The 27,068-nt window shown below is 48.3% G+C and overlaps 1 protein-coding gene across 1 annotated transcript in view; it reads left to right on the top strand.

Moving 5' to 3' along the window:
• HTRA1 (HtrA serine peptidase 1) overlaps window positions 1-27,068 on the top strand; it is a 51,751-nt gene that overhangs the window by 5,677 nt on the left and 19,006 nt on the right. The window contains exons 2-3 of the mRNA XM_008509315.2: window positions 20,223-20,322; window positions 20,974-21,178. Of these exons, the coding sequence (XP_008507537.2) occupies window positions 20,223-20,322; window positions 20,974-21,178 (305 nt within the window). The remainder of the gene's footprint in view (window positions 1-20,222; window positions 20,323-20,973; window positions 21,179-27,068) is intronic.

Raw genomic sequence — 27,068 nt, 5'->3', positions numbered from 1 at the left:
AAATTAATATCAACAGAGAAACTGAGAAGTGTAGCCATTGCATATGCTTTTCTAAAAGGTTCCCAGGAGTGGCAGGGAAGTTGGGTGACTCTGTGCTGCTGGGTGACGTGTGTCTAGAACCGCCGATGGACACCAGCCAGCACAACACGCTGCAGGACGGAAATGAGTGGCAGTGAAGAGGCGTGTCTATCACTGTTGGGAGCACGCAGAGTTCAGCTTTTGGAATCAGTGACATGAGATCTCTGAGTTCTAAATTCATTCAGAGCATTTTTTGAGTACCTACGGTGTACTCAGAAGTGTCTAGATATAGGGAGTCAGCGGTGAGTAAGGCTCAGTGGCCCATGAGTTCATAGTTAATCATGTAGCATCCGGCTTAGGGACTGGGCTTCTGGAGTCAGTTCACCACTTTCTAAATGTGTGACTTCTCATATGTGACTGAATCTCCCTAAGTCTCAGTTTCCTCACCAGTAAATTAATAATAAAAATAATAGTGCATACGTACATACCTCATAGGATTGTTGGAGGAAAGAAGCAGCTAATTATATGAAGTGCTTAGCGCTGTGCCTGAGGCATTGCTAGAACTCAATCAATGAGAGCTATAAGAATGATAATGATCGTCATATCATCGAAACAGCTAACAAGGAGTCAGCTCTGAGCGGGAGGTGCTGTACTGATCCTGTCTCCCCCGGGATAAGGTGGGTGGTGGGTTAGAGAAGGAAGGTGATGTGGGACGTGTGTCCTGGAGGCTGACTTGGAATTTGCCAAGAAGTATGTTAGGAGAGTTTCCCCGGGCAGAGGGACTCAGACAGCGCCTTGCCTGTCACCCTCTGAAACCCCCCGTGGTTGTCTGTATCATCTGAGAAGTGTGTGACTTCTCCTGAGCAAAGAGCTGCGTGTCTGGAACACCTGGGGTTTTACAAATGTCATCTCGTTAACCCTCCCTGGAGTCTGTGACACTCAGGAGATGGCGGTTTATAGCAGCCCTGGGACCTTCTTGAACGATGCTTGCTTTGGCTTCCATGCTTTGGAAGATCCTCACAAGGGTAGGTTGCTCACATCTTAAGGAAAATAAAAGTTTGAGAGTCCACAGATACCCTATTATTTTAGGGTATTATTCCTAGAACAAATTGTTGAGTCAGCATATTTCATAAAAACAATCCTCCACCACGTTGTGTGATAGCAGCTGGTCCCTCACCAGGAGATAATCCTGTCTCCTTGGGCCTATTGTTGTGGCTGGGATTTCTGATAATTTTCAAATTTGAGTAAGCCCTGCGTTAATGAGTCAGAGCCTCGTGCAGTATTTTCAAACCTCAGGAAACATCTTTTTCTTTAGTTGTGCAATCAGATCTCGAGAAGACAGTAGGCCCGTCTGTGTGGCGAGCTGTGTTTTTCCTCAGGGTTTGGTGAGACTTGCAGTAGAGTTCCCTTTCACAGAGTCTCCGGAGACATTTTACCGGATCATCCAGCTGTTGAGTCATCTTGCACCCCGTGACTAGGAGAGCCCTCTCTCTGGGGCCAGTATTCCAAGTGGCAGTCACCGCTTGGTAGGGATGGATGGACACAGAGAGTTTTGCCAGTTGGGGTTGCCCAGGCAGATGGCTGTCACTGGATACAGTGGAGAGAAAGCAGTCAGCAGTCACATCTGCTCTCCTCTGGCACACAGTGAGCTAGCCTGGGGGATGGGGGGCCACCTTCTCCAGGATGGCCACGTGGGAGGAAACAACAGTGGACAGAACAATGACCTGAGAGCACTGAGTGCTCCCTGGGAGCTGGGCGCTGTGCTCCTTGTGTTCTGGGCTAGTCTTGCTCTTCCCTCATCTCCACCCAGAGAGGGAGGAGCCGTTGTCCCCGTTCCCCAGCTGAGGAAATCCATGAGGCTCCCAGAGGTGAATTATCATTGTCCAAGGCCACCCAGTGGGAGAAGGCAGAGCCAGGATTTGAACCCAAGTCTGTCTCACTCTCCAACTATTCTTGAGACTTCTTCGACTCAGCATTATGTAGAAGGGTGTTGTATAATACCCAAATATTTGGGGAGTTTCTGGCTGTCCTTCTCTTGTTGATTTCTAGTTCCGTTCCATTGTGGGCTGAGAACAGGCTTTGTATGAATTTTGTTGTTTTGAATTTGTTAGGGTATGTTTTCTGGTCTAGAATGTGGTCTCTCTTGGTGAGTGTTCCATGTGAACAGCAGAATATTCTGCTGTCGTCGGATGGAGTATTCTATAAATGTCGGTTAAGTCTAGCAGATTGATTGTGCTGTTCAGGTCAACTATACCCTTACTGATTTTCTGCCTGCCTTCTGCCTGCCAACCTTAGTCTTCCGGGACTCTAGGCACCAAAGAGTGGAGCCGGAAGGATGGAAAAAGTAATGTGCTTCCTGGGTGTCAAGACATAGGTCTCCTCTGGGCCTCTTGTCCCACTGAGACATGGCAGCTCTTGGCCAAAGTGACTGAATTGCCCTGGGGCACTGACCCTGTTTCAGGAAAGCTACAGGCAGAGCTCACCACCATCATCAGCAAGGTCAGAAGGCTCTGGTTGAAAACACCAGCACCCCAGCTCTTATACAGAGCACATGACCATCTCTTGTGTCCAGGTCAGAGAGAGTACCTGCTGCTTACCGGGGAGCCCGTGATGTGCCCTCTACTGTTCTTCTCAGGCTGACTTTGCTGGTCAAGAAATGGCCTGAGTTGAGGTTCCTTTGATCCTAAGCTTGACATTTCTCCACCAATTTGACATTTTTGCCTCTGAAAAATGTAGTCCAGTATGGTTCAGCCTTCATTGGAAAAAACCCAGTAGGAAAAGTCTGATAACCTCACGGAAGGTCCAGGAGGAAGGGCAGGAATTTGAGACAATCTAGAAAGGACCATGTACACTAATACCTTTCTGTCTGTGGTGGTCTTTTTTTAAAGTAGCGGGTTTTTTTTTTAAAGATTTTATTTTTCCTTCTTCTCCCCAAAGCCCCCTGGTACATAGTTGTATATATTTTTAGTTATGGGTCCTTCTAGTTGTGGCACATGGGACGCCACCTCAGCACAGCTTGATGAGCAGTGCTAGGTCCGTGCCCAGGATCCGAACCTGCAAAACCCTGGGCCGCTGAAGCAGACCACACGAACTTAACCACTCGGCCACGGGGCCGGCCCGCGTGGTGTTCTATACTACTTCTCATCCAGTCTGTTCCCTCGCAATGCCCATCATTGGCCAACCATATAATGCTGTATCCTCTGGAAAATATCGTTGTGCTCTCACCTTCCACAACCCATCTCTAACCACATCAGTCCCCATTTTCATGTTTTCTGGGATCTTGTGCGTAAGAACAAGGACACCTCCTTTCCTGCAGACACACTGGTAGCTGGCCAAAGCCATCAGCTGGCTTCTAAAGAGGACAGAATCCCACAGCTTGAAGCCTGAGTGTGGAAGTCCTTGCAGGTCCTATTGCCCAACCCTTCACTTTATAGATGGGGAAACTGAGGCACCCAAAGGTTACACAACTCTCATAAGCTGCCCAGCTCGTTAGTGGGGGTCCAGTGTGGACTCTGTCCTGAGGCCCAAGGTAGAGCTCTTAAGCCCTCCCCACCTCAGCCGCACCTTCCTGCTGGGACGGGAGAGGCCAGGGTCCACCCGTGGGATTTTCCTGTGAAGCTGAGAAACACTGGGTACTTTCATTTAGTCTTCTGTTACAAAATGATGCTAAGGAAACCGCCCCCCCCCCCCCCCCGAGATAATCTCCTTGGGTTGGAAGATGACCCAAAAGCTATCCATACAATGACTGATTTCTCCCCTCAAGAGTTCTAAGTACATATTAATGCCCTTGAACCGTAATTACAGTGCTCTTGCTGAAGGGAAAAGAAAATCAGTATGAATATCATGGTGAATATGCCAGAAACGTCAGGACTGAGATGCTCCCATGTCTTTTAAGCTGTGGTTCGATTTTCTTTGGGATGACTATACAGAGTTTCTCCCTTCTTTGCATAAAGGCTCTTTTTAATTTCTTTTCACCATACTGTTTAGACATCCTGGGAAATGCGTTCATACATTTGATGACATATTGTACTCTACCAGTTTTTTAAAATTATAAATAGTTTAATCACATCAAAGATGAAGAAAGGAAGAAAAAAGGTCCATGATTCTGCCATCATTCTAGCAGCTTCATCGTTTCTGTCTGGAGCATCAGCACCATCTGGTTGACTGTTTTCCACTTTGTGTTCATCTGGGCCGTGGCTGCTCTAGCAAACAGTATTAAAACGAACATTGTCATATTCACAGCTGTTTCTGTATCTAGAGTTATTCCCTTGGGATGGATACTAAGAAGTGCCATGACAGGACGGAAGGATATGGATTTTTCATGGCCCTGGGTATATATTGCCAAATTATTTTTCAGGAGGGTTGTATCCATATTCATTGCCATCAGCTATGGAATTATCAACCTCTCAAGTCACTGAAGGCTGGGGCAGCCAAAAAGAAATTCCCCTGAAAGAGATTCTTCCGGAGAAATGGAATAGAACAGTACCAAACCGGTCATTCTGCTGTTGGTAAATCGCCTGGTCTGTCTTTGAGTTACTTTTATTCTCAGATTGATCAATTTCAAGAGCTAAGCAAGGTTTGGGGTAGCTTGAGCACTTTTAAAAGTTGTTTTTACCTGGGGATGGAGTTGTGATCACAGACCGTCTCACCTGGAAGGGGTCATGTGATCGTCAGGTCATCTGGTCCAAAACTCATGTTTTCAGTGAGGAACTGGGACCAGCGAGGAGACGTGAAGGCTCAAGGTCACAAACCAGGATATGACAGAGAGCCTGAGTCCCTGGATGCCCAGCCCAGGGCTCCCTGCCCGGAGCCTCCCGGATGCCAGCTCTGTCCAGGATGCAGGAGGAGCCCAGACTGTGTTTGTTTTGAAAAGTGAAGAATATGTTGATTCACATGTTTTGTACACATAGAAATATAACGTGAGCCACATAGATAAAATCCAGTTGTCTAGTAGCCACCTTAAAAAAATAAAAAGAAACAGGTGACATTAATGTTTTCCTTTTTTATTGCAATTTTATTGAGAGAATTCACACACCATAAAATTCATCCTTTTAAAGTGTACAGTTCAGAGTTTTTATATATTCAGAGTTGTGCAACTGTCATCATTATCTGTGTTCTAATGCTAGAACATTTTCATCACTCTAGAAAGAAACTGAGTACCCATTAGCAGTCACCCCATACTTCCCCCCTGCCCAGCCCCAGGCAGCCGCTGATCAGCTTTCTGTCTCTGTGGATCTGCCTATTCTGGACGTTTCATGTAAATGGAATCACACAGCATGTGGTGCTTTGTAACTGCTTCTTTCACTTAGCATTGTGTTTTCAAGGTTCATCCATGTTGTAGCATGTATCAGCACTTCATTCCATTTTATAACCAAATAATATTGTTATGTGAATATAGGAAGGCCAGACTTTTATTTTCTCGCTCTCATGGGGAGCCCAAATCCCAGGCCCAAAAGTCACTTTAAAAGTCTAAATTGCCGAGAAGGCTCTGACTTCTTGTATTGGAAGAAACTGGAGCACATGACCCAGGAAGCAGTGTTGAAAATAAGAATATTCTATATGGATGGGAATTATGTGTTGAAAGGAAAAGATGAGAAAACGGAGTTTATGGATTTATTAGATCATACAACTTTTTTGGAGCTGGAAAGGATGTCGGAAACGGTCTAGCCTACCCCCTCATCTTACTGGTGAGGTAAGTGAGGCCCAGAGAGGGGAAGTGGCTCATCTTGGGTCTCGGGGTCCACTTTTCACTTCTTACTTGAGCCAAAGATTCCTCCTGGCTTCCGTCTCAGTTTTACCAGTTCCTCTCATTCTCTTCCTCGTATCTCAAGGACAGTGCTCGTCAGCAAATGGGCACAGGGTGCTTCTCGAGAATAACCGTCCCCTTCCTGGACAGAGGGCTTCAGTTCACTGTCACACCACATCCCTCCCTCCACCCTCCTCCACCGGGGGCTGTGGGAGGGTGGCTGATGACAGACCCCTTAATCAATTGAACCATTGCCTCCCAGTCTGCTGCTGGCGGCTGGAGGGTTCAGGAGCCCGAACTGCCTTGGCCCCTCCAGACGTAACAACCAGGAGCAGTCGGAGCAGGAAGAGAACTCAGTTGAGAAATCTGGGAAAGTCAAGACGGGAGCCAGATGCTTATCAAGAGGAAAGTTAATGGTGTTTTCGAGAACTGAGTCGTCAGCCCTTTCCCTGAAGACAATAATAGACACATCATGGCGGGCGTGTGGGAGACTTCTGAAAAAAAATCGTGTGGTGGAATTGATTGGAAACTTTTTTCTAATACATAAAATGGGTCAGAAGAGACTGTTAAATGCAACAATATTGACCAAACCCAAGCATCCACCATGGTGTGCAAAGCTAGGACTTTTTTTTTTTTTTTTTGCCAATGAGACTAAAAAGTGATTGTCAGTGACAGGCGCCTTTAAACATAGACACATTGTTCTGGAAAAGGCACCGTTTACTAGTAGAGTTGAAGCTGCAGAACTGGGCTGTGCGTGTGACTGACAGCCCGTTTAGGCGTTTGCAGCCAACTGGCGAGGTGCCCCCGAAAGCTTGTTGCTGATCTGGGGAGACTGTCTTAGACTTGTTGGGGTGGGTCTTTCTGCTCCTTCACCTGCCCACTCTTCCAGCACCATCTGCTGCAGCCTTGGCCCGGCCCCTGCAAAGTTACTCGCTCAGGGCACCATGGATGTGGGGGATGGATTTGCAGTCTGAGGTCTGGCGTCGGGCGAGCTTTTCCCACTCTGAGCCGTCTGGGAGACTGCACCGGAAAGAGGGTCTGCCAGCGCTTGGAAGTGCCAGTGTGGGCTGGAGACCGAGGCCAGGCTCCCAGGCTCCGCCTCCCCTTCCTCCTTTATTCGTGATGAAGAAAGAAAGGGGTCACACGGAACGCTTCTGAGTTTTATTTCTATGTAAAAGACAGAGAGTATAGTAGTTTGTCATCCAATTTTGAACCTTCAAAAAACAGTTAACAGTTGCTACTTGTGAATTCAGTTTATTTTAACGAGAATAGGTCCGAGAGCCTTTGGCCGTGGCAAGCTTGATGCCAAAGCTGTGTCTTCACAGCCCTGTCATTTCATCCTTCCTTAGATGCGGACGGTGCCACTGATGATGCACAGGATTTTCAGGTTTATTTTAGACCTCCGTCTGCTGTCTTGGCCACAGCCAAGTGATGCCCCTTTCCTTCCTGTGCCTTTTCCCTGCAAGGTTCCAGGAAACCTAATTGCATGGGCCCCTCTGTGCCCAGGCCCCCAGCGCCCTGGAATTTGCAGCCGCAGCACCCATTACAATAGGGGTCTGGTTTCCCGGAATGTGCAGTCTCGCTCCTGTTTCTGCTGCCTTCACTCCCCAGACTAGCGCTAGGCCAGACTCTGGGTCGGAGCTGTTGCTGACAAGTTTCCTTGGAATTTAATGCAGTAGATCAGACACAATGCAGTCACTCCGACTGAAAACGTGGAGCAAATGAGTCTTTCGGGGCATCTCTGCTGCACAGACTGGGCTATGCTTTCCTGTTTCTCCCCCAGGCAACCACTCATGCAAACACGAGGCCCCATCCCCTGTGTACTTCATGCTTCATTAGTCATTAGGAACCTGTTTAGATTGATTTCTCTCCTGACCCTCAGGGAGAAAGCAGTCAAAGTTCCTGGGCAGAGGAGGGAGCTCCTGTGTTTCTCTGCCATTCTGGCTCCTTTAAATGCAGCCAGGCTGGCTCTTTTTCTCCCCCTCCGCTGGTCTGGCCTTTTCCTCCTGTGCCTCTCAGGTACTTCTTGAATTCATCATGCAGCCTCACAAAGAGAGCTTTTCTTAGTGAAAAATCATCTCCCTTGCCTGCCCTGACCAGCCCCTCTCCCAGCTGCGCGGTGTCAGGTTAGTTAACCGCCTGCCTCCTGGGCCCGTCTCCACGCCCTGCCCACGGGGGACAGGTGTCCTACTCGGGCCTCAGGTGCCTGTGCTTGGCCAGACTTGTGGAGCCCAAATTCCAATTCCAAAATCAAAGTCCTGATGTGGCGGGGAGCCCTCGTTCAGCGTAGAGCTCAGTACGCCAGGTCTTCTCTTCCCGCCGTGCCAGCGCCTGGCCCTTGCAGGCACTAGCATCAGTTGGCCTTGGCCTGTGGCCCTCTCATCCTCTCTGTTTTGTCTGTTATCCCCATCAGAAGTGTGGGGGCCCTTTGGCTGATGGTGATACGGTGCTGGGGAGGTGGAGGCGAGCTGGAGGGACCACCTTTGGATCCAGCCCTGACTGCATTCGCTTCCCCCTGCCTCATCAGGCGCCGCTTGGCCTCTCTGCAGAGGTGCCAAGCTGTGAGTGGAGCAGAGCGGGTGAGAGCAGGCCCACCGTGTGTGCAGATGCTGGGTCTGGAGGGTAGTTTCCTCCTGGGGTCCCCCCTGGATCTGGACCTGCATTTATTTACCCAGCAAGTGGCTTCTTTGTAGTTGCTTTTCATCTAGCCATGCTGGGGACAAAGGAATGTCCAGATGTGACCCTCGGACCATCTAAAGATGGGGAGGAGGACAGCCTCCTGCATACACCCCCACAGCAATAAATTCTTGGGAGTCACTGGATTCTAGGTCTGAGTCTAGGCCAGTCCTTGGAGGATGGGGCTCCAGAGACTGGGCCTCATATGGGGGACTCCTGCTGAGGGAGCTGGGGCTGTGGGGGGTGGCTGATGACAGCTGAGGAGTGTTAAGCAACTGAACCATTCCCAAAGACTATTTTAAATCATCATGACACCCCACTGGGGGCCTGCTTTGGTTGCTTCCTTATTTACAGTTTCTGAGCCAGTGCCGGCCTGGCTGGCTGTGTGTCTGCTGGTGACCAGGCGAAATTTCCCAAAGACTTTGATTCTAGAGCAGTGGACTTGGATGTGGTGGGCCCAAGCTGGCGTCACAGGGGTAATTACTTCTCCTGGCGGTTACGTAGTCAGGAGGGGTCTCCCGGCCCTTCAAGTGAACATGGGAACATGTTTCCCACCGGCCTTCATGTCCCGCCTCTGTACAATGCATTTTGTGCCCTTTGAAAGAGCCTTATTTCTTTTGTCACTTGTGCCCAGGCCCACGCGACAGAAGGAAGAGGAGACCGAGGCGAGTACCGGAGGGTGAGCTGTCCCTGGCCCAGCCGTCGTTTTGGCTGAATTTCTTCACATTTCATCCTTCCCCTGAATCCTGCCAATTGTTGGAACTGGGCTACGCTATGATCTGTAGTCTTTAAAGTACCAATACCTTTGCTGGCATTTAAAGCTGAAGAACTTAGGTGAAAAATCACAAGTGATTCCCTCCCTTTCTTCATGAGAGCCTGAGACACCTTGGAAGCCACCAGGTTGAGCCTCCTTATGTTATTTTATTTATTTATTTATTTGTGAGGAAAATTGGCCCTGAGCTAACATCTGTGCCAGTCTTCCTCTGTTTTGTATGTGGGATGCCACCACAGCATGGCTTGATGAGTGGTGTGTAGGTCTGTGCCTGGGATCCAAACCTGTGAACCCCGTGCTGCCGAAGTGGAGCGTGTGAACTTAACCACTATGCCACCGGGCTGGCCCAGGGCCTCCTTATTTTAAAGTTGAGGAAGCTTTAGCACGAGGAGCTTGCCTCTCCGGTGTGTGAGCTGTGCCTGGCATCTCGGATAACAGATGATGGGTGCCTACCTCCCAGCACGTGGAGTGCTCTGTGAGCCCCTGGAGTCGGCTGCACCAGCTTAAGGCAGCATCTCAATCAGCTCCTGAGCAAGTGTGATGCTTCTCAGTACTTCGTCTGCACTTTGGGTTTTAAGTCAAATGAATTTGGAATGCAGGCAGGGCCGGCTTTGAGGGTGTGCAACCTGCGTAGTCCCACTGGGCCCCACACTCAGAGGGCCCCAGACCTCTGTTGTGACCATTCGGAATTCTTAGTTTTGCAACAAGGGGCCCCCACATTTTCATTTTGCACTGGGCTCTGCAAATGATCTAGCCAGTCCTGAATGTAGGACAGTGCATTAAAATGCTAGTGATTTGATCAATCTGCTCTTGCAGCTGATCTGAATTTTGGGAACATGCTGTTCCCTCTGAATAAAGGAGGATTCATTTCTTTTCCCTCGAATACAGTGCGTTCTGTTTTCCAAATTAGCTCTGCTTATCAACTCTGTGGAGAAATTGGAAAGCGCGATTGTTCTTGCTGGAAGCGAAGGTTGGGTTGTTAATCCTAAATCCTGGCCCTGAGTTCTCAGGCCCGGAAGTGGGAAGCATGTTCCCACAACCGCGTGGGCTGCAGGGGGCTGGAGGCCGGTGGGGGAGAAGGGCTGGGACCTGGAAGGGAGGCCCCAGATGCAGAGCCAAGAGCTCCAGCTTGGGGGCTAGACAGATGGGGTTAGCACCCCCGCCTCTGCCACTGGCCAGCTCCGAGGCTTCCAGCAACGTGCTTTACTTCTCTGATCCTCCGTTTTTCCATCTCTCTGTAGACTGGGGATAAGATCGCCCTGCAGGTTTGCAGGAATGATTAGAGATGACGTTTATTCAGTGCCGAGCATTGTGCTCGACCCAGAGTGGATGCTGAATAAATGAGACTGTTACTATTCCTGTTGGTGGTCTTATTTTATTGCCCATATCGAAGGTTGGGGAGCTATGGAGAAGGAGAATAAGTGCTCTAGGCAGGAAGAAAAATAGGTGTGAAGGCAAGGAGGGGGCGTGGAGCCCAGTATTTCTGGAGGTCCGGTGAGAGGTTTGTGGGAGTGGAGAGTGTGCATTAAGGAGTCCTGGGAGATGGAGTTGGGGAATCAAAGCCACGTAATACAGGGAGCTCTGGGTGTCAGACAGGAGGTGGCTGTGGGATCCTGCAGGAAGTTCATGCTCCCCAAGTAGCAATTATTAGTTAAGGGGAGGCTCTGAAAACAGGCCAGACCTGCCTGAGTTAGAAGGTAGAAGTGGGATTCTTAGAAGTTCTGTAAGTGTGGGAGGAGCCACTTGGAGGCGTTGAAATGTCCCTGGGAGATGATAAGCCACTCACGGCTGGAGACCAGCTTAAGATTTAGTGTTTTCTGTGCACACTCTCACTTAGCACCCCGACCCGCCAGGAGTAGATGGTATTATCTCCATGTGGCAGAATGGGAGACTGAGGCTTGGGCAGGGAAAGCCACTGCCTGAAGTAACACAGCTGTAAGGGGCAGAAGCGGGATTTGAGGCTAGGTCTGGCTCTGAAGTCATTCTGGGATTCACATGGAGCCTTGTGACCTTTCTCAGCCTCCTTGACCCCGCGAGGAAATACTGAGATTGGAGTTCAGATTGGCACTCCTGTCTATCCCAGACACTCTGAGCTTGTGAACCGGAGCTGCCGTGCCAAGGTGAGAGAGGGCCGGCAGCTCTGCATGGAGAAGGGACAAGGGACGGAGCCGAGAACAGGCAGAGCATCCAGGACCTGATGCTGGGACCCCCGGGGCCAGGTCTGGGTAGCTGCTGACTGGTGCGGGGAGGGGACCGCCCTGCAGCTCCCTGGGACTGCCAGGGAGTGCCTGGGGGCTCTGTCAGTCCTTCTAAAGCAGATCCCCCGCCACTGGCCACAGTGACTGGTCAGTGATTGAGAAGCCAGCTGACCAAAGTGGCATGTCCTCTAGGTGTAGCTCAGGTGTCCTGCTGGCTTGGCTCAGGTGACTCCTTACACTGCGAGCCAGCTGTGTGCTCCAAGGGGCCAGGGAGCCGGGAGGGATGGGACCTGGCCTTGCTACCTGGGCAGGAATGGGCACTCCCACCTCTCCCCTGGCAAGTCCAGGTTTTATGGGATCTGAAACTTGTCCAATTAAGAGGACCCTCTTTAAGAGAAAAAATTCAAAATTATGAATAAGTATAACATTAGGCATGAAAATGATTCTTTATTTAGATTGAAAAAATAAACTACCACAAATTACGTGTTTTAAAAAATGAGGCTGGCCCATGGCTGAATGGTTAAGTTTGCGTGCTCTACTTCGGTGGCCTGGGGTTCACCGGTTCAGATCCTGGGTGTGGACCTACACACCGCTCATCAGGCCATGCTGTGGCGGCGTCCCACATGGAACTAGAAGGAGCTACAACTAGGATAGACAGCTATGTACTGGGGCTCTGGGGAGAGAAAAAAGAAGAGGAAGGTTGGCAATAGATGTTAGCTCAGGGCCAACCTTCCTCACCAAAAAAAGCATACCTTTAAAAAAAATTTTTTTAAAAAGTGGACAAACTCCACAAAACCCAGAAAAATGTTACGATGTTGTTAACTGCCAGGTACACCTTCACCTTTGAATATTTGAAAATACTTCTTCCCCTAAATGCCCACATTTACCCCCAAATATCAGCCACTCTGACAGCACAGGAGATGTGTGACAGGGAAGGAGACCACGGCTTCAATCAACTATAGTTTAAATATTTTACTTCTACAAATTTTCCCAAAGCATTTGACAGCTGAATGCTTTCCTTGGGTTCCTCGCGGGGCAAGTGGAGGGCTCTAGGCTGAAGCTTTGACTCCCCTGTGAATCCACTTCTGCTCTGAGTGATTGCAGCTGTGCAGGGATCCAGGGTTACCCGCTGCAGAGAGCCCAAGAGATGTCAGGCGGGGGTTCCCAAACTTTCGTGGTTTATGGCACCTTAGTGTCTCAGTAATGTTTTCGTGGCGCCCCTAGGCCAAAAGACATACCCAACAGTTTCATTCATCAAGTAATTAGGCCCCAATAACTTAATAAGTATTTGTGTCCTTACAACATAGTAGTCGTTTGATAGAAAAATAAAAGAGAAAGTGATATTTTAATTTCATTATTCAGTAAACACTGACTTACGACTGGGCTCTGTGCACCTGTTGGCTGCCGTAAGCCCTCTCAAATCTTGGAATCCGATTGGGTGCTGCCACCCTGTGTCCTGTTCAACGTTGATTCTTCATTGATTTTTGTATGGTACTTGCTTTTAATACTAGCGACCACCAGAAATCCAAATTCATAAAGATGTGGAATCATCAAAAGGAATGTGGTGCAATCTGATTTTGAAAGTGTGAACTGCTCTGAGCTAGTTCTCAAGGTGTCCAATAGATATCAAGTATCACTGTGTTTCCCCAGAAAAGATGAACTATCCCATGAGTTCACTGTGGCACCCTGGGGTGGCTTGGGGCAGAGTTTGAGAACCATGGCATTAAGACTGTAAAGACTTCCTTCTTTCTTCTTCCTGCCTCACATCTAATCTTTACCTGACATCTTTGCGTTCAAGATGAATGAAATACACATTTCGATGTACGATTTAAAGTGCTGTTTAGCACATGTCCGATTTTGTGCTAAATCTTTTGAGAGAAACACAGATAAAAGTCTTATCTGATTCATAATCCCCTCCTTGTGATTTTCATTTTTACGGCAACAGATTTCGTTCTATGTGATAATGTATGTCCAGTACTTAACTTAGTGCCTGGTGCTTTTCAGTAAACATTTAATAATGGAAGTGTCTGTTAATCTAATTTTGATAATAATTATTGAAACTTACCAACACTGGGTGTGTGTCTCTCTTTCCTCCTATAAGGAAGTTGTGGAAAGTAGTTAAGAAGTATTATCTGTAAAACTCCAGGGATGCTGGGTTCCCAGGCAGCAACATTTGTGGCGTTGTGTGCTTGACTAGTAGTTTATAAAAAAAGTAGTTGTAAAGATGAATCATTTATTATCTTCTGATGGAATCCTGGCAGTTTAAAAACTCATAAAATTAAGGCAATGTTGGCAACTCTTAATGGGTCATTTGTTGTGTTAAAAATCAGTAATAATAAATATTTATTAGGTAAGCGGAAAGGTCTGTCTCTGTAGAATGTTGTGACATCATTCTACTAATCCTAGTTATTCAGAATTTTTGTTTAAAATAAAATCACTTTCTAGAAGTCATTCATGCAATTTTCTCTTTTTGAGAAATAGTTTGAGTATTCTAGGTTCTTTGCTTTCCACATAAATTTTAGAAATAGCTTACCAATTTCTACAAACACTCCTGCTGGGATTTTCATTGGGAGTACGTTGAATCTGTAGATCAATTTTGGGAGAATTGATAGCTTATCAATAGGGAGTCTTCTGACCTGTCGGTGTGAGATCTCACTCTATTTGTTTAGGTCTTTAATCTATTTCCGCAGAGTTTGTAGCTTTCAGTGTATGGGTCATGCACATATTTTGTTAAATATCTCCCTAAGTATTTAATATTTTTGATGCTGTTATAATTGGTATTTTTAAAATTTCAATTTTCAATTGTTTATTGCTAGTGCATAGGAATACACTTGATCGTGTATATTGACCTGTTATCCTGTGGCATTGATAAACTCACTTCTAGGTAGTATATTTATAGATTCTTAAGCTTTTTCTATGTGAACCCTACTGTCATCTGCAAATAAAGACAGTTTTATGTTCTCCTTTCCTATCTCTATGCCTGTAATTACTTTTTCTAGCCTAATTATTCTGTCTAGGACTTCAGTAAAATGTCGAATGAAAGTGGTGTAAGTAGATGTCCTGCCTCGTCCCTATTTCTAGAGGAGAGGCATTCACTCTTTCACCATTAGGTCTGATGTTAGTCTGAGGTTTTTTTGTTGATCCCTTTTATCAGGTTGAGGAAATTCTCTTCTGTTTTCTAGTTCGCCAAGTGTTTTTATCATGAATGGGTGTTCAGTTTTGTCAGATCTTCTTTTTGCATCTGTTGAGATGATCATTTGGGTTTTCTTTTTTAGAATGTTAATATAGTGAATTACATTGTTTGATTTTTGAATGTTAAACTAACCTTGCTTATTCTTTCCTGGCATAAACCCCACCTGGCCATGATATGTTATTCTTTTTATTATATTGCTGATTTCTATTTGCTAAAAAATTTAAGGACATTTGGTCTGTGTTCATGCTGGATATTAGTCTATAGTTTTTATAGTGTCTTTTGTCTGCCTTTTATATTAGGGTAATGGTGAGTTCATAGAGTAAGTTGGGCAGTGTTTCCCCGCTTCTGTTTTGAGGGAAAGTTTGTGAAGTGTTAATATTGTTCCTTTCTTAAATGTTTGGTAGAATTCACCAATGAAGCCATGAGGGCCTGAAATTTTCTTTGTAGGAAGGTTTTTAAGTACAAATGCAATTTCATTAGTGGATATAGGATTGTTCACGTTATCTATATCTTCTTGAGTGAGCTTTGGTAACTTATGTCTTTTAAAGAAACCTGTCCATTTCATCTAAGTGATAGAACTTACTTGCAGAAATTTGTTCATCACATTCTCTTTTCCTACTTTTTATGTCCTTAGGATATGTCATGATGCTTCCTCTTTGATTCCCGATATTGGTCATTTTTGTTTTTTCTCTTTTTTCATTAATCAGGAATATCAGGAAATACCTTACTTTCACTTATCTGAATTTTGAATGGCTAGCTTTCTGTAAATGAACGCCATTACTGAACACCAGCCAATTCCAGCTTTCTGGACAGTAATGGAGCCATTAGAAGGGCCAGGCCTTGACCCTGCATGAGGCTTCCCATCCTCGTTACCTTCTGCCATGCCAGTTCCGGCCTAACTAAACGAGGCCCTGACTTCACAGAGGGCATTGTGTCTGTCTTTTCCTGGTGCAGGTTGGATGCTCCGTGGGAGTTTGAGAGGGCAGCTGAGTCTTAGTTGAGCCTAGATGATTCTCCTGACCCAGCTGCCTGTCTGCCTTCTGCAGTGGCTGTGGGGTAGTCTTGTAAACTGGGGAACAGAGGTACACGTCAAAGCTGGATAAACCGGCCTGCCACCCAGCTTCCCCTGGATCTCTGCCTCTGCAGTGGTGGCCGTGATGGCCTTGTTAGGAGCAGCCTCCAGGACCTACATGGATTTGCCAAGGTGGGGAGAGTGGTTCTCTGGACACCTTCACTTCTCCCTTTACCTCTCTGCTGCACCACTGAGGTGTGTGGTGCTCATAGCTGCCTAGAGCTGCCCAGAGTGGGACCTTTACCCGTTCTTTTAAACTGTATGCCATGACTTGGTTAGGCATTTCATATACAGTAGCTCATAAAATCATCGAAAACACGCTGAGGTGGGTGTTATCATCACAGTTTATGGACAAGGGAATAAGACTTGGAGGAGTAGGTGACATACCTAAGGTCACACAGCAAGTAAGTGCTGCTCCGAGTATCACACTGATCCATCTAAGAACAAAGCCTGTGCTCTTACCCTTTCTCCCCACGCTGAGCGGCCTGCACACCCCAGCCCTCCATCCATCTGCACCGCTCGGAGAGTGGGTTGTGGCAGAGCCAGCCTGAGTCCTTCTCTGGGAATTCTCCACCTGGATTGATCCCTCCGGAAGGATGACAGGTGACCCGCAGTTGAGATCAGAACAGATGGGGCCAGCCAGGGTTTCTAAAAACCATGAGGCCGCAGCAACTTCCTCTAGATTGATGGACCATCTTTTAAGCGGAACAGGACTCTAACACTGAGCCAAGCTGCTCTTAGAGACACTTTTATTCCTCATTCTGAAATTGCACTTGGAGGAGCCAAACCCTTCTTCTTTGGTTTGACATTTTGCCCGTCTTTGAACAATTAGTTGATGTTCCTTATGTTCACTTGTTTCTGCTCTATTTAATTTTCCTGTTGACACCAGTCCACCAAGTGATGGTTATGGAGGTCACTGGTTGCTTTCTCATCTAAGCTGCACAATGAAGGCCTGTCAGCTGGGCTTTTCAGTATGGTCTGTGCTCCCGCTGCTCCTCCTTTCTGTTTACTGTCTGCAGAAATAGGAGAGTCCTGTGCCCAATTTCAAATCCCACAAGCTCTTTGTCTTGCTGTAGCATGTTGGGGTGAGAGGGGGAGATAGGGATCAGATCATAGAGTGTTGGAGCTGGAGTAGACTCCACAGCTCCTCCCAGAGGCACTTGGTCCCATTTTACACGTGGAGAAATGGAGGCCACCCAGCCAAGTGAGGATGGAACCCAGGCCTTCTAGTGTCCAGGCCAGCATCCTCCTTGCTCTCAACTGTTGCTTTTCCATGGTGGACAGGCCCAGGAGCCACTGTCTCTAGTTTGTGTGAGAAAGCAACTGGTTCTCATTTTAGCTGGAAACACCCATGCTCATTTTCACCCCTGATGTGGGCAAATTCTCCCACGTCTATTTGGGAGATTGGAAAGAGGAAGCGAGTTAATGATCCTTACGGGCAAGACTCTACTAATCCTCCTTCTTGGGAGGGACTCAGAGACTCCGCACTTCCCTGGGGGCTGCTGGCCTTGTTGGACTTAAACCTCCTTCTGGCCTTTCCCAGGAAGCTGGTCTGAGGAAGCCCAGATGCGTTTGTTTACAGCTGTCTCTGGGTGATGTTCGCCAGGTTCCGCGTTGGAAGGAACGTTTCTATCCCCTTATTTGTATCTCCCATTGGAGAACTCAGGGAGACACACCGATTAATTGCAACCACTTGGAAACCTGGAGGGTAGCAGGCAGGAATGGGGCCAGCATTAAGTGGAAAAACTATGGATGTGGTCAGATTTTCCTGTTAATTTACACTCTATCAAGGAAATTTAGTGTCTATGGAGAAGTCATTTAAAGTCTATGAGCCTTGGTTTCCCTGAATATAATAGCGGAACAGTATCTGATTTTCCTATTCCGCAGGAAGGTGGGGAAAATAAGAATAAGGTACCATATGAAAGAATTTTGAAAGCAAAAATAATGGAATGATGGTACCACGAATTTGTTGAATTAGTTTATCTTGCCTGGGAGTTGCAGATCGTTTTCTGTACCTTAGAAAATCATTCTGTGCAAAAAGAGGGCAGATTCCAGCCCTGAAATAACGCAGCTCAGAGCCCGGTAGGCAGGACCGAGAGCAGACTTTGTTCATTGATGGTCTCTCACTTCCAAGAAGGAAAGCTGGAGAGGCAGGCTGGTCCCCCAGATGTCCCTGTGCCCGGTGGTATTGAGTTGGGTTACTGAAGTCCCTGGTAGGGACACAGAGCTATGGCAGGGACCGAGGAAACAGTCTGAGGAAAGGATGCTGTGGGGCCCTGGGGAAGCCTGTGGATGTGCAGCTCAGAGAGCTGGGAGGACTTGAAGGTGTCACAGCTCTCACGGACAGCCCAGAACCTGGGGAGTGCTGCAGCCCTTGCTGGAGGGAGGCATGTGTGTATGTGTATGAAACACCCATGCTCATTTTCACCCCCTGTGGGCAAATTCTCCCATGCCTATTTGGGAAGTCAGAAAGAAGAAGTAGTTAATGATCCTTAGTGGAAGATTCTAGTAATTGTATGTGTGTGTATGAGTGTATGTATGTGTGTATGAGTGTAGTGTGTGTATGTATGTTTGTGAGTGAGAGTGCATGGGAGTGTGTGTTTGTGTGAGAGTCAGAAGGGGTCTGTATGAGTGTGTATGTATGTGTTTCTGTGTGTGTACATGTGTGTATGTGCATGCTCATGGGTGTGATGGGTGTGAGAGCACGTGTGTTTGTGAGTCTGTGTGAGCATGTATGTTTGAGTGTGTAAGTGTGGACGTGGGCTTGTGTTTGAGTGTGTGTACATATTCTTGTGTGTTTGTGTGAGTGTGTGTTTGCGTGTGAGTGTGTGTTGGGGGCAGGGCACATAAGCCCTTTGGGAAATAAGGGGCTGTTTTGCTGGCAGTGGTTTCTTTTTAAACTGCAGGCTTGTGTTGCGAATCGTGCTGAGTGAGCTGTGATGGGGAGTGGAAGGTGAGGGGGATAGACCAGTGCTTCTTAAACCATCTGTGGTGAAGGGACAGGTTTCTTTTCCTTTTTTTTTTTTTTTTTTTTTGGGTGAGGAAGATTGGCCCTGAGCTAACATCTGTGCCAGTCTTCCTCTATTTGGTATGTGGGACACCACCACAGCATGGCTTGATGGGTGGTGCATAGGTCCCTGCCTGGGATCTGAACTTGTGAACCCTGATCTGCTGAAGTGGAGCACATGAACTTAACCACTATGTCACTGGGCTGGCCCCTAGACTTCTTTTCCTTTTATCTTCTATCCATCATATCAATACTTTGTACAGTATGCTTAAAAATGAATTACTACAGAAATGCAATAAAAAAGACACAAAATGCAAGTCCCAATTTTAAATTTTTAGATGCAGTGGGCATCAGATTACCCTGTCACACAGCTGTGAAGGTTCCTGAAAGCTTCCATCAGTTTCTGTGGTGGTGGGGAGCCGAGTGGTCCCTGGAGCATGCTGTGCGCAGCGCTGAGCTAGACTGGTGGGGGAGATGAGGAGAGAGAAAGGAGGGGGCTCTGGGTTCTTAGCTGCAGACCAGCTAGACCCCACTAGCCTGTTTAAACGGAGAGAGACTTGTGGAGGGATCTTAGCAGGTGGCACGGATTTGGGGCCAGAGTAACAGGCTCAGGTTGCCCTTTTGGGGCCATGCTCCCTCTGCTGCCACGTGTGCCGGCAGAGTGGGTGCTCTGCATCAGAGGCCGTGGGTATGAGCAACTGGTTGGTGGAAACCAGCTTTTGCCTTGCTGGGAGCCCTACACTGGGATGCGTGACAGCTTCGTCTGAAAGTAGCTTTGAAAATGCCCACCTTGTGGGGGTTCACTAATTATAGTGTAGATGTTTATATAGAAAATTATGGTCATCTGACTCTTCTCTCTCTTTTTTTCCAACAGTATCAAGGCACCTCTTGTGCCTTTTGGCCTGGGATGTCCCAGGAGGTTGGAAGGAATGGTTAAGGTGTGGTGGGAAACTGCTCTGGGGACAGATGGTGGCCTCCGCTGGCCTTGTGGTATCGGTGGGAAAGACAAGATCTGCATCTGTGCCTTAATGCTTTTTCACAGTAGTCTTTTAAATCTGTAATGTCTGATGGGCATCTCGTCAAAACCAGCCTCAGCCCCCTCCCTGGGGCGGTGTGCTGAGGAGGGTTGCTTCCTTGTGGTGCTGTGGGAGTGGGGGAAGGGACACTGGTGGAGGATGATGCCATGTCAAGGTGACCCTTGGACGACCAGCCTTTTAGGACAGCTGGGAGGAAGTCCAGGGATTGGCGGGTGCCTCTCACTCGCCATTTTCATGGTGAAACTCTTGAGAGGGAAGAAGCTGAGCAAAGAGGTCGTCTTCGGATAGACTTTGCTGTCTTATCTGAGTGGGTATTTATTTCCTCGAGAGCCAGAAGGATCTTTACAACTGAGCCCGGGTCGGGGGTCTTGTCCTAGCCCCGCTTCAGGTTTCTTAAGAACTCTGAGCATGTCACTTGGCTCCCTCTGACCCATGTCCTTCTCCAGGCGGCCACAGCACAAGGCAGTTATCATTAAGCATCTTGTCTTTGCTTCTGTTCTCAGGGCAGGAAGATCCCAACAGTTTGCGCCATAAATACAACTTTATTGCCGACGTGGTGGAGAAGATCGCTCCTGCTGTTGTTCACATCGAATTGTTTCGCAAGTAAAGAGGGCCTTCTTTTTTTTTTTTTCCTGCAACCTCTGAAGCTTCCACCCATAAATGCTGCCATTAGCAAAACATCAGAGCTATTTTTGAGACACTTTAAAGTGTCAAAGTGTCACCGAATATATTCCTACAGGAAGATAACGTTTCTCCCTAAAGATGTTTTTCCTGTTTGACTATAAAAATTCTTGACCCTTCTGGATGTTTCAAGAACCTCTGGCTCTGAAGATTCCCTAAGAATATTTTCTAAGTGGAATTTAAAAAAAAAATTTATTTTTAATTTTTTTATTGCAGTAACCGTGGTTTTTAACAGTATATAATTTCAGGTGTACATTGTTATATATTTCGATTTCTGTGTTAATTACGTCAGGCTCACCACCCAAAGACTAATGACCGTCCATCACCACACACATGTGCCTAATCACCCCTATTGCCCTCTTCCCTACCCCCTTCCCCTCTGGTAACCTAAGTAGAGTTTTTTAATGCGTGTAAAAGTCAGCCTAATATTCCATTTTTTAATGTTAAATAAACCCAGCGTGTAAAGTAACAATTGCTAGATGTATGTTGCTGTTGCAGAACCAATTCATCAACGTGTTGAAGAGCTGATTTTAAGCCATTTTAAGCTTAATGAGGTACTCCTTTGGGTTCTAGGCTTCCTTTTTCCAAGAGGGAGGTACCCGTGGCCAGTGGCTCTGGGTTTATCGTATCCGAAGATGGACTGATTGTGACAAATGCCCACGTAGTGACCAACAAGCACCGGGTCAAAGTTGAGCTGAAGAATGGCGCCACCTACGAAGCCAAAATCAAGGATGTGGATGAGAAGGCGGACATTGCACTTATTAAAATTGACCACGAGGTAAGGGTGTTCCCCAGCTGCAGAGCTGAGTTCTCAGGTGCCCTGGCTAAACTGGGCAAAACCTGGAGAGCTCACAAGGCCCCAGAGCTCCCTGATTTCATGAGATTCCCAGGGAGAGCCCTGAAGCTGGGCTCAGCCTGTCAGGTGTGGACCAAAGGGGAGCAGTTAGGAGATGCTGAACGAGGCCTGAGGCGGGGGAGGGGGAGGGGGAGAGGGTGGGGAGGGGAGGGGGAGAGGGTGGGGAGGGGAGGGGAGGGGCTCCTTTAGTAAGCAGGCTGGAAGATCAGAGAGTTGTAAACATAGTATTTTACCTTTTTATAAAGGAAAGCAATAGGTTTGTAAAGAACTTAGTAGGTAAGCAGTGAAAACTGAGTCTCCCTTCTGTTCCTGACCCCCAGTCGTCTGCTGTTACAGAGTTGTATTCATTTGTGTGTTCCCCAGATTTTGAAAAAACCAGGACTCCCAAACTGGGTTTTTGCAGGGTTACTAAATGTGCTTTAAAACAATACTCCATACTCAAAAAAGTTTTGGAAACCTTGAATTAAAACAAAGCTAATGGATTCTTCTTTACAGAACTTCCCAGAGCTTTAATATGCTAATGTGCACGTGACTTTCCTGCAAAAGGGGGTAGACTCCAAATTATGATGGTCTGAGGATAGATTTTTTTTTTTTTCCAAAACTGAGACATATTGAGCTCAATTTGGGAAATTCTGTGTTTGAAAATGGTTTGTTTTTATTTAAATATTCTCCTGGCAGTCATTTTTGCTCTCTTGATTTCTTTAAGCAGGCTTCATACCTGAAATAAATCCAGTTCTTACTAGACCATCAAAAAATTCCCACTTGTCGGTGCCTTGATTTCGGAGGTTTGGTTGGCTGTGTAGCGTGTGCACTGACATTACGTTTTCTGGTTTCTTCACGCCCTTGTAATTTTCCAGACTCCATATGGAAGGAAGAACCTGGGTAGGTCGGAATCTTGTTGCTGGCCCGGGAAAAGATCATAGATGGAGAGTTAGAAGGGACCTGCTTTTCCAGCTCTCTGCGTGACTTTACCTGGATGTGGGCTGTGAAGTCAGGCCGGTGTGGTGATGCACAAGCTGTTTTTGTCTGTGCTGTTTACTGGGGCAGAAACAGGCTCTGTGCCTGGTGTAGGTAACTGGCCTTTAGCGAGGTTGCAATTGCATGTTATTTCTATTAGGTTACTGTGGAACTTCTAAGCAACAACGAATCTTTCAAAATGTGTTTATTGGTCACAGTATAATGATAACTTCTATGAGATAGGCTCAATGCTGGGCCAGGTTCTGCCTTCATTTGTAACTTTCACCTGATCTGCAAGATAGCTGTATTATCCCCATTTTATAGAGGAAGAAACAGGAGCTCAGAGAGCTTAAGGAAGCTGCCCAAGGCCACACAGCTACACTGTGGTGACATTATAGCCTCCTAAGCCAGCCAGGCTGCTGCTCCCTGAGTGCCCAAGCCTGTGGCCCTTACTGCAAGGATGGAGCCTGACCTTTTGGTGTGATGGGATGGCTGGACTTTAAATAGCTCACGGGAAGGCTAGTGCATCCCTGTTTAGGAACATGCTGCTAGAAAGGTGTCCAGGATGTGGTAGTCTCACCGGAAGGAGGCCGGCCAGAATAGTACTTCCTGTGGCCACATGCAGGACTTTTCAGCTGCACCAAGCCCTTGGAAGGCAGCCAGCTGTGGGGACTCTCTGCAGGCAGGGCGCTGATCTGACGCTGCCTCAGCTGCCCCCGCTGAGTAATTCCGCCTTTGGAATGCGTGGTGCACACCATGCAACAACTCCTGGCCTGGGGATATTCTTCTCCGATTTGGAGCCAAGGTGGAGAGTATATCCTGGTGTCACCCCTGGCATGTCCAGGCAGGATGTGAAAGATCTCGACAGACCAGCTTTGCGGAGTGTTTCTGACCTGACTCTTGCTGTGCCTGGGAGCCTAGCCCTGCCGCCAGCAGTCTGCTATCTGAGATGTGTTTCTAGCCCAAGAGAAAGGGGCTTGAAAATTTAAAGTGGAACTTATGTGGCTTTTCAAAATGGAATCGGAAATGAAAGGATATTAAATTGCAGACACCCACACAAAAGACTGGTTTCCACTGACTACACTGCTTTTTTTGCTGATAGTAGTTGAAAGTGGAGAGAGTCAAAGCGTCTCTTCTGGCTCTTTCCCTCTCATTCCTGCAGTCTGATGATGATTTAGGAGGGGGCTGAGGCTGGCTTCTAGAGAGCCTCGGTTTGGAAGAAGCCTCTCACCTTGGCAAATGCGAATTCAGGCCAGCACACGATTTTTTTTTTTGAGATTTTAAAAATTTTTCCCTTTTCTCCCCAAATGCCACCAGTACATAGTTGTGTATTTTTAGTTGTGGGTCTTTCTAGTTGTGCCATGTGGGATGCCGCCTCAGCATGGCTTGATGAGCAGTGCCATGTCCGCGCCTAGGATCCGAACCAGCGAAACCCTGGGCCACCGAAGTGGAGCGTGAGAACTCAACCACTCGGCCATGGGGCCGGCCCCGACACGATTTAATGGACGTGCAGGCGGTGGGTGGGGTGTGAGCTGGCCTTGCAATGTCGCTCTCAGGAACAATGAAAAAGAACCAGTAGGAATATTCAGAGGAGGCAGAACAGAACCAAGAAAAACTGAGCTTGAGGATCGAAAACTGTTCCAAACGGTGCTTGCCGTGTGAGGCCAGGGCCTGGCCTTCCCAGAGCCATTGTCAAATCCCAATGAAACTGATGTGACCACCCACCACGTTCATGGCCCAGTGGCTAAGTTGGTGGCTCATAATCTGGCCCCATTTCCTCTCCCGCATCATGATTTCAGTTGAAGTCTTCTCCATTGCTTAAGGACAGCTATCGTCCTTCCCTAGCATGGTTTTCGAGCCACTTTTAATGAATGGAAATTACCATGGACATGGGTTGTCATTGCCTGCTCATCATCCAGCCCCCCTTCTTCTGAGGCCAGCAGCCAGCATTTCCTTTGGGGTCTGCTTCTCTCCCACTGGACACTGTGGGGAGCTGGAGGGGCCCCACTGCCTCTGGGGTCAAGAGGTGGACACGTGCCCTGTTAGACCAAGCAGGTCCTCCCCCTGGAGCGGCAGCTGGATGTCACCCCCAGAAAAGCTACATGGCTGAAGCTGGTGTAGCCCCTGCTGCTCAGACCCCCCTGTCTGAGTTCCTGCCCTTTCTGAGCCTGATTTGTCTACTTTTCCTTCCCTTCTTGGAGCTCCCCTCACATCTCCAGTAAACCCCTCCTGGCTTGAAGTTGCCAGAGACATTTCTGGGCTTGCAACCAAAAACCATTTTTTTTTTTTTTTTTTTTGCTTCTCGCTGCTGAGCAGACACATGTGCACTCACTTTCCCTGCTGAGTTTCGAGACGGGGAGAACTTTTGGAAGAAAGCACACAAGAGCCGAGCAGCTATGTCTTGCTTGGTCTGCTGCCCCCGCACCAAGCTGGAGGAGGAGGGTGTCCCCATGCAGGCCTGTCCCCTCCAGCCGTGGCCGGGCATCCCTTCCTGTGCTTCTGTCCTAGGATTTGCAGCTCCCCTTGCCATGGCTGCGCCGGCGTTCCACACTTGCCTGGAGAGGGAATGCCAGCTGCAGGAAGCAGGGACAGGCAGTGTACATGCAAACATTTTAATAGAAAGCAGCTTTGAGGGCAAACTAGTTCAGCTTCAGATACAAACTGTTTCCAAATGTGTTTAATATGACACTGGCCTTGTTTGCAGAACATTTAAAATTTTTATCCAAAGACAGCATTTTGTCCATGCAGTTTTTTCCTGAGTTGTTCACAAAGAGAGAGAGAGAAAGGGAGAGGGAGAGAGAGAGGTAAAAACAGAGTGATTTGGTTTCCTTTAGGCCAGAGTACAGGGTAGGAATACTGGGGATGTATGAAGAAGGTAAGAGGCGCAAGGTCCTTTGGATGCAGCTGTTTTTCCAGCTGTGTTGATTAGGAAACATGCAGGAGAAAAGCATCTGCCCCCCCTTGATGATTGCAACTTGCAGATCATGTCTTGTGTACCCTGCATAAAACCTGTTACACATTTCCCACCACGTACAAGGAGATCTTAACTCCTTACCAGGGCCTTGAAGGCCCAGCCTGATGGGGCACCCCCTCCCTCCCTCCCTAAACTCATCTCCTCCCTCTGCCCCTCACCCACTCCGCCTAGCCACCCCCCACCCTCCCATTGCCTCCCATAAACCAGGGCTGTTCTCCTGAGGGTCTTGGCCATCCCCTCCCCTGGCATATCTTACTCCAGCTCCTCCGGAGTTGACTCTCCCATCCTTTGGGGCTCGGGTTAAATTCTGCCTTAGACAGCCCTTCCCTGACCCACTACCCAAGGTAGCTCCCCATGTCCCAGTACCCCCTCTGCCCATCATTCTGGGGACACATCACCCCAGAGATGATCACCTTGTGCTGATCATTTTTCCCTCCTCCTCTCTTTACATAATTTACAATTGTCTTATTTATTTGTTGATTTAAGTTTATCTCTGCTTCTGGAGTGTGAGGGACACGCCTGTCTTAGTCACTTCTCAGGTAGGAGATGCTCGACAACCCCACCCCGAGGATGAGTCTCAGAGCCCCCTGCTCTGTGGGTGCTGGGCGGGGAGGCTCTGGGGCCTGGTGCTGTGAGCTCCTCTCTCCTCTCAGATGGGGAGATGAGCCTGCCACAGGCTGGCTGCAGAGCCCTCTCTGTCCCAGACTCCCGGCCAGCCCTCATCTGATCCCAAGGGCTGACTGGGTCTAGATGGGCGGGTGGCTCTGCGGGGCTGTGGTAGCTCTGTGGTCTCTGGGAGCTCAAGGCGCTGGTGAGGTTTCCTGTGGGCGCTTTCCCCTGACGCCAGCAGGCAGGGCAATATTTGGAAGTTGCCTTGTGGAGGCTTATGAGGTGGTTTTCTTCCCTACCCCCCACCCCGGCCTACATCCGTCCCTGGCCACCTTCGGGCCAGATGCCACCTTCAGACCTGTTTGAAGTGGCTGAAGAGGGAGACCTCTGGGCTCGGGGCTGCTTTGTTTTCAGAGGGGCCTTTTACTGCTGAGCTGGCTGAACCAATGATCTCCATGAGGTTCAGATATTGGGTCGCTCCGGGAGGGGACCAAGGGGCCTGGGGCCTTCCATGCACACGTCCTGGGAGCCGCTGAGCTGGCTGCGTCTGCTCCAGGCCTCTCTCAGCATCGGGCCGAGTGTGTGGTGAATCTGCTCTGAGTTCTGAGTGAGGAGGGTCCCGGTGGCCCCCGGGGGCGGTGGCGGGGTGGGGGGGGGGCGGGGGCCAGGCGTGGCCAGGCGCTGGGTGTGACTCATGACCCCCCGCCTGCCGGCAGCCGGTTCTCCTCAGGCAACCCGCTTGTCAGAAGCGCTGACTAAGCCGCCGGAGCTTGTCCAAAAGTGCATCAGATAACACAGAGCCCGTGCTGGAGCGGCTTCCCATCTTCTGGAGTCTGTCACTCAAGCTCATAAAGCACTGGGAGCCTGGAATGCGGACTGCGCCACCATAGTTACCCTCTCAATTTGTTTCTGTGTTTTTCCATTTTGGAGTCTTTCTCCCCACTCCCTCCTCACTGGCCTTTTTGTGGTCTCCTTTCTCTCCCTGAACTTAGAGGGCCGCCATCGCATTTGCTGAAGAGGCCACAGACCCTGCTGATGTTGTGTGGCTCCTATTATCGTATTGATTTTTACCATTTTTAGGGGGTGGGAATCAATATTTCATTAGGTGATGTAAGTGCAGACGGCAGAGTGGAAGCGGCAGTTGTTCCTCTGTGCCAGCCTTTGTCCAGAGGCTGATGAGGACATGGCTCCTTATTGTTCTGATTGCAGCTCCTTCTGGAATGTGAAAATGTTTCAGTTCCCCAGACCATCAAACCCAGAGCCCTTGTGTGT

This window comes from Equus przewalskii, chromosome 1, assembly GCF_037783145.1.
Source record: "Equus przewalskii isolate Varuska chromosome 1, EquPr2, whole genome shotgun sequence".
In the NCBI taxonomy this organism is placed as follows: Eukaryota; Metazoa; Chordata; class Mammalia; order Perissodactyla; family Equidae; genus Equus; species Equus przewalskii.
This window is presented reverse-complemented; position numbering and strand designations above follow the sequence as displayed.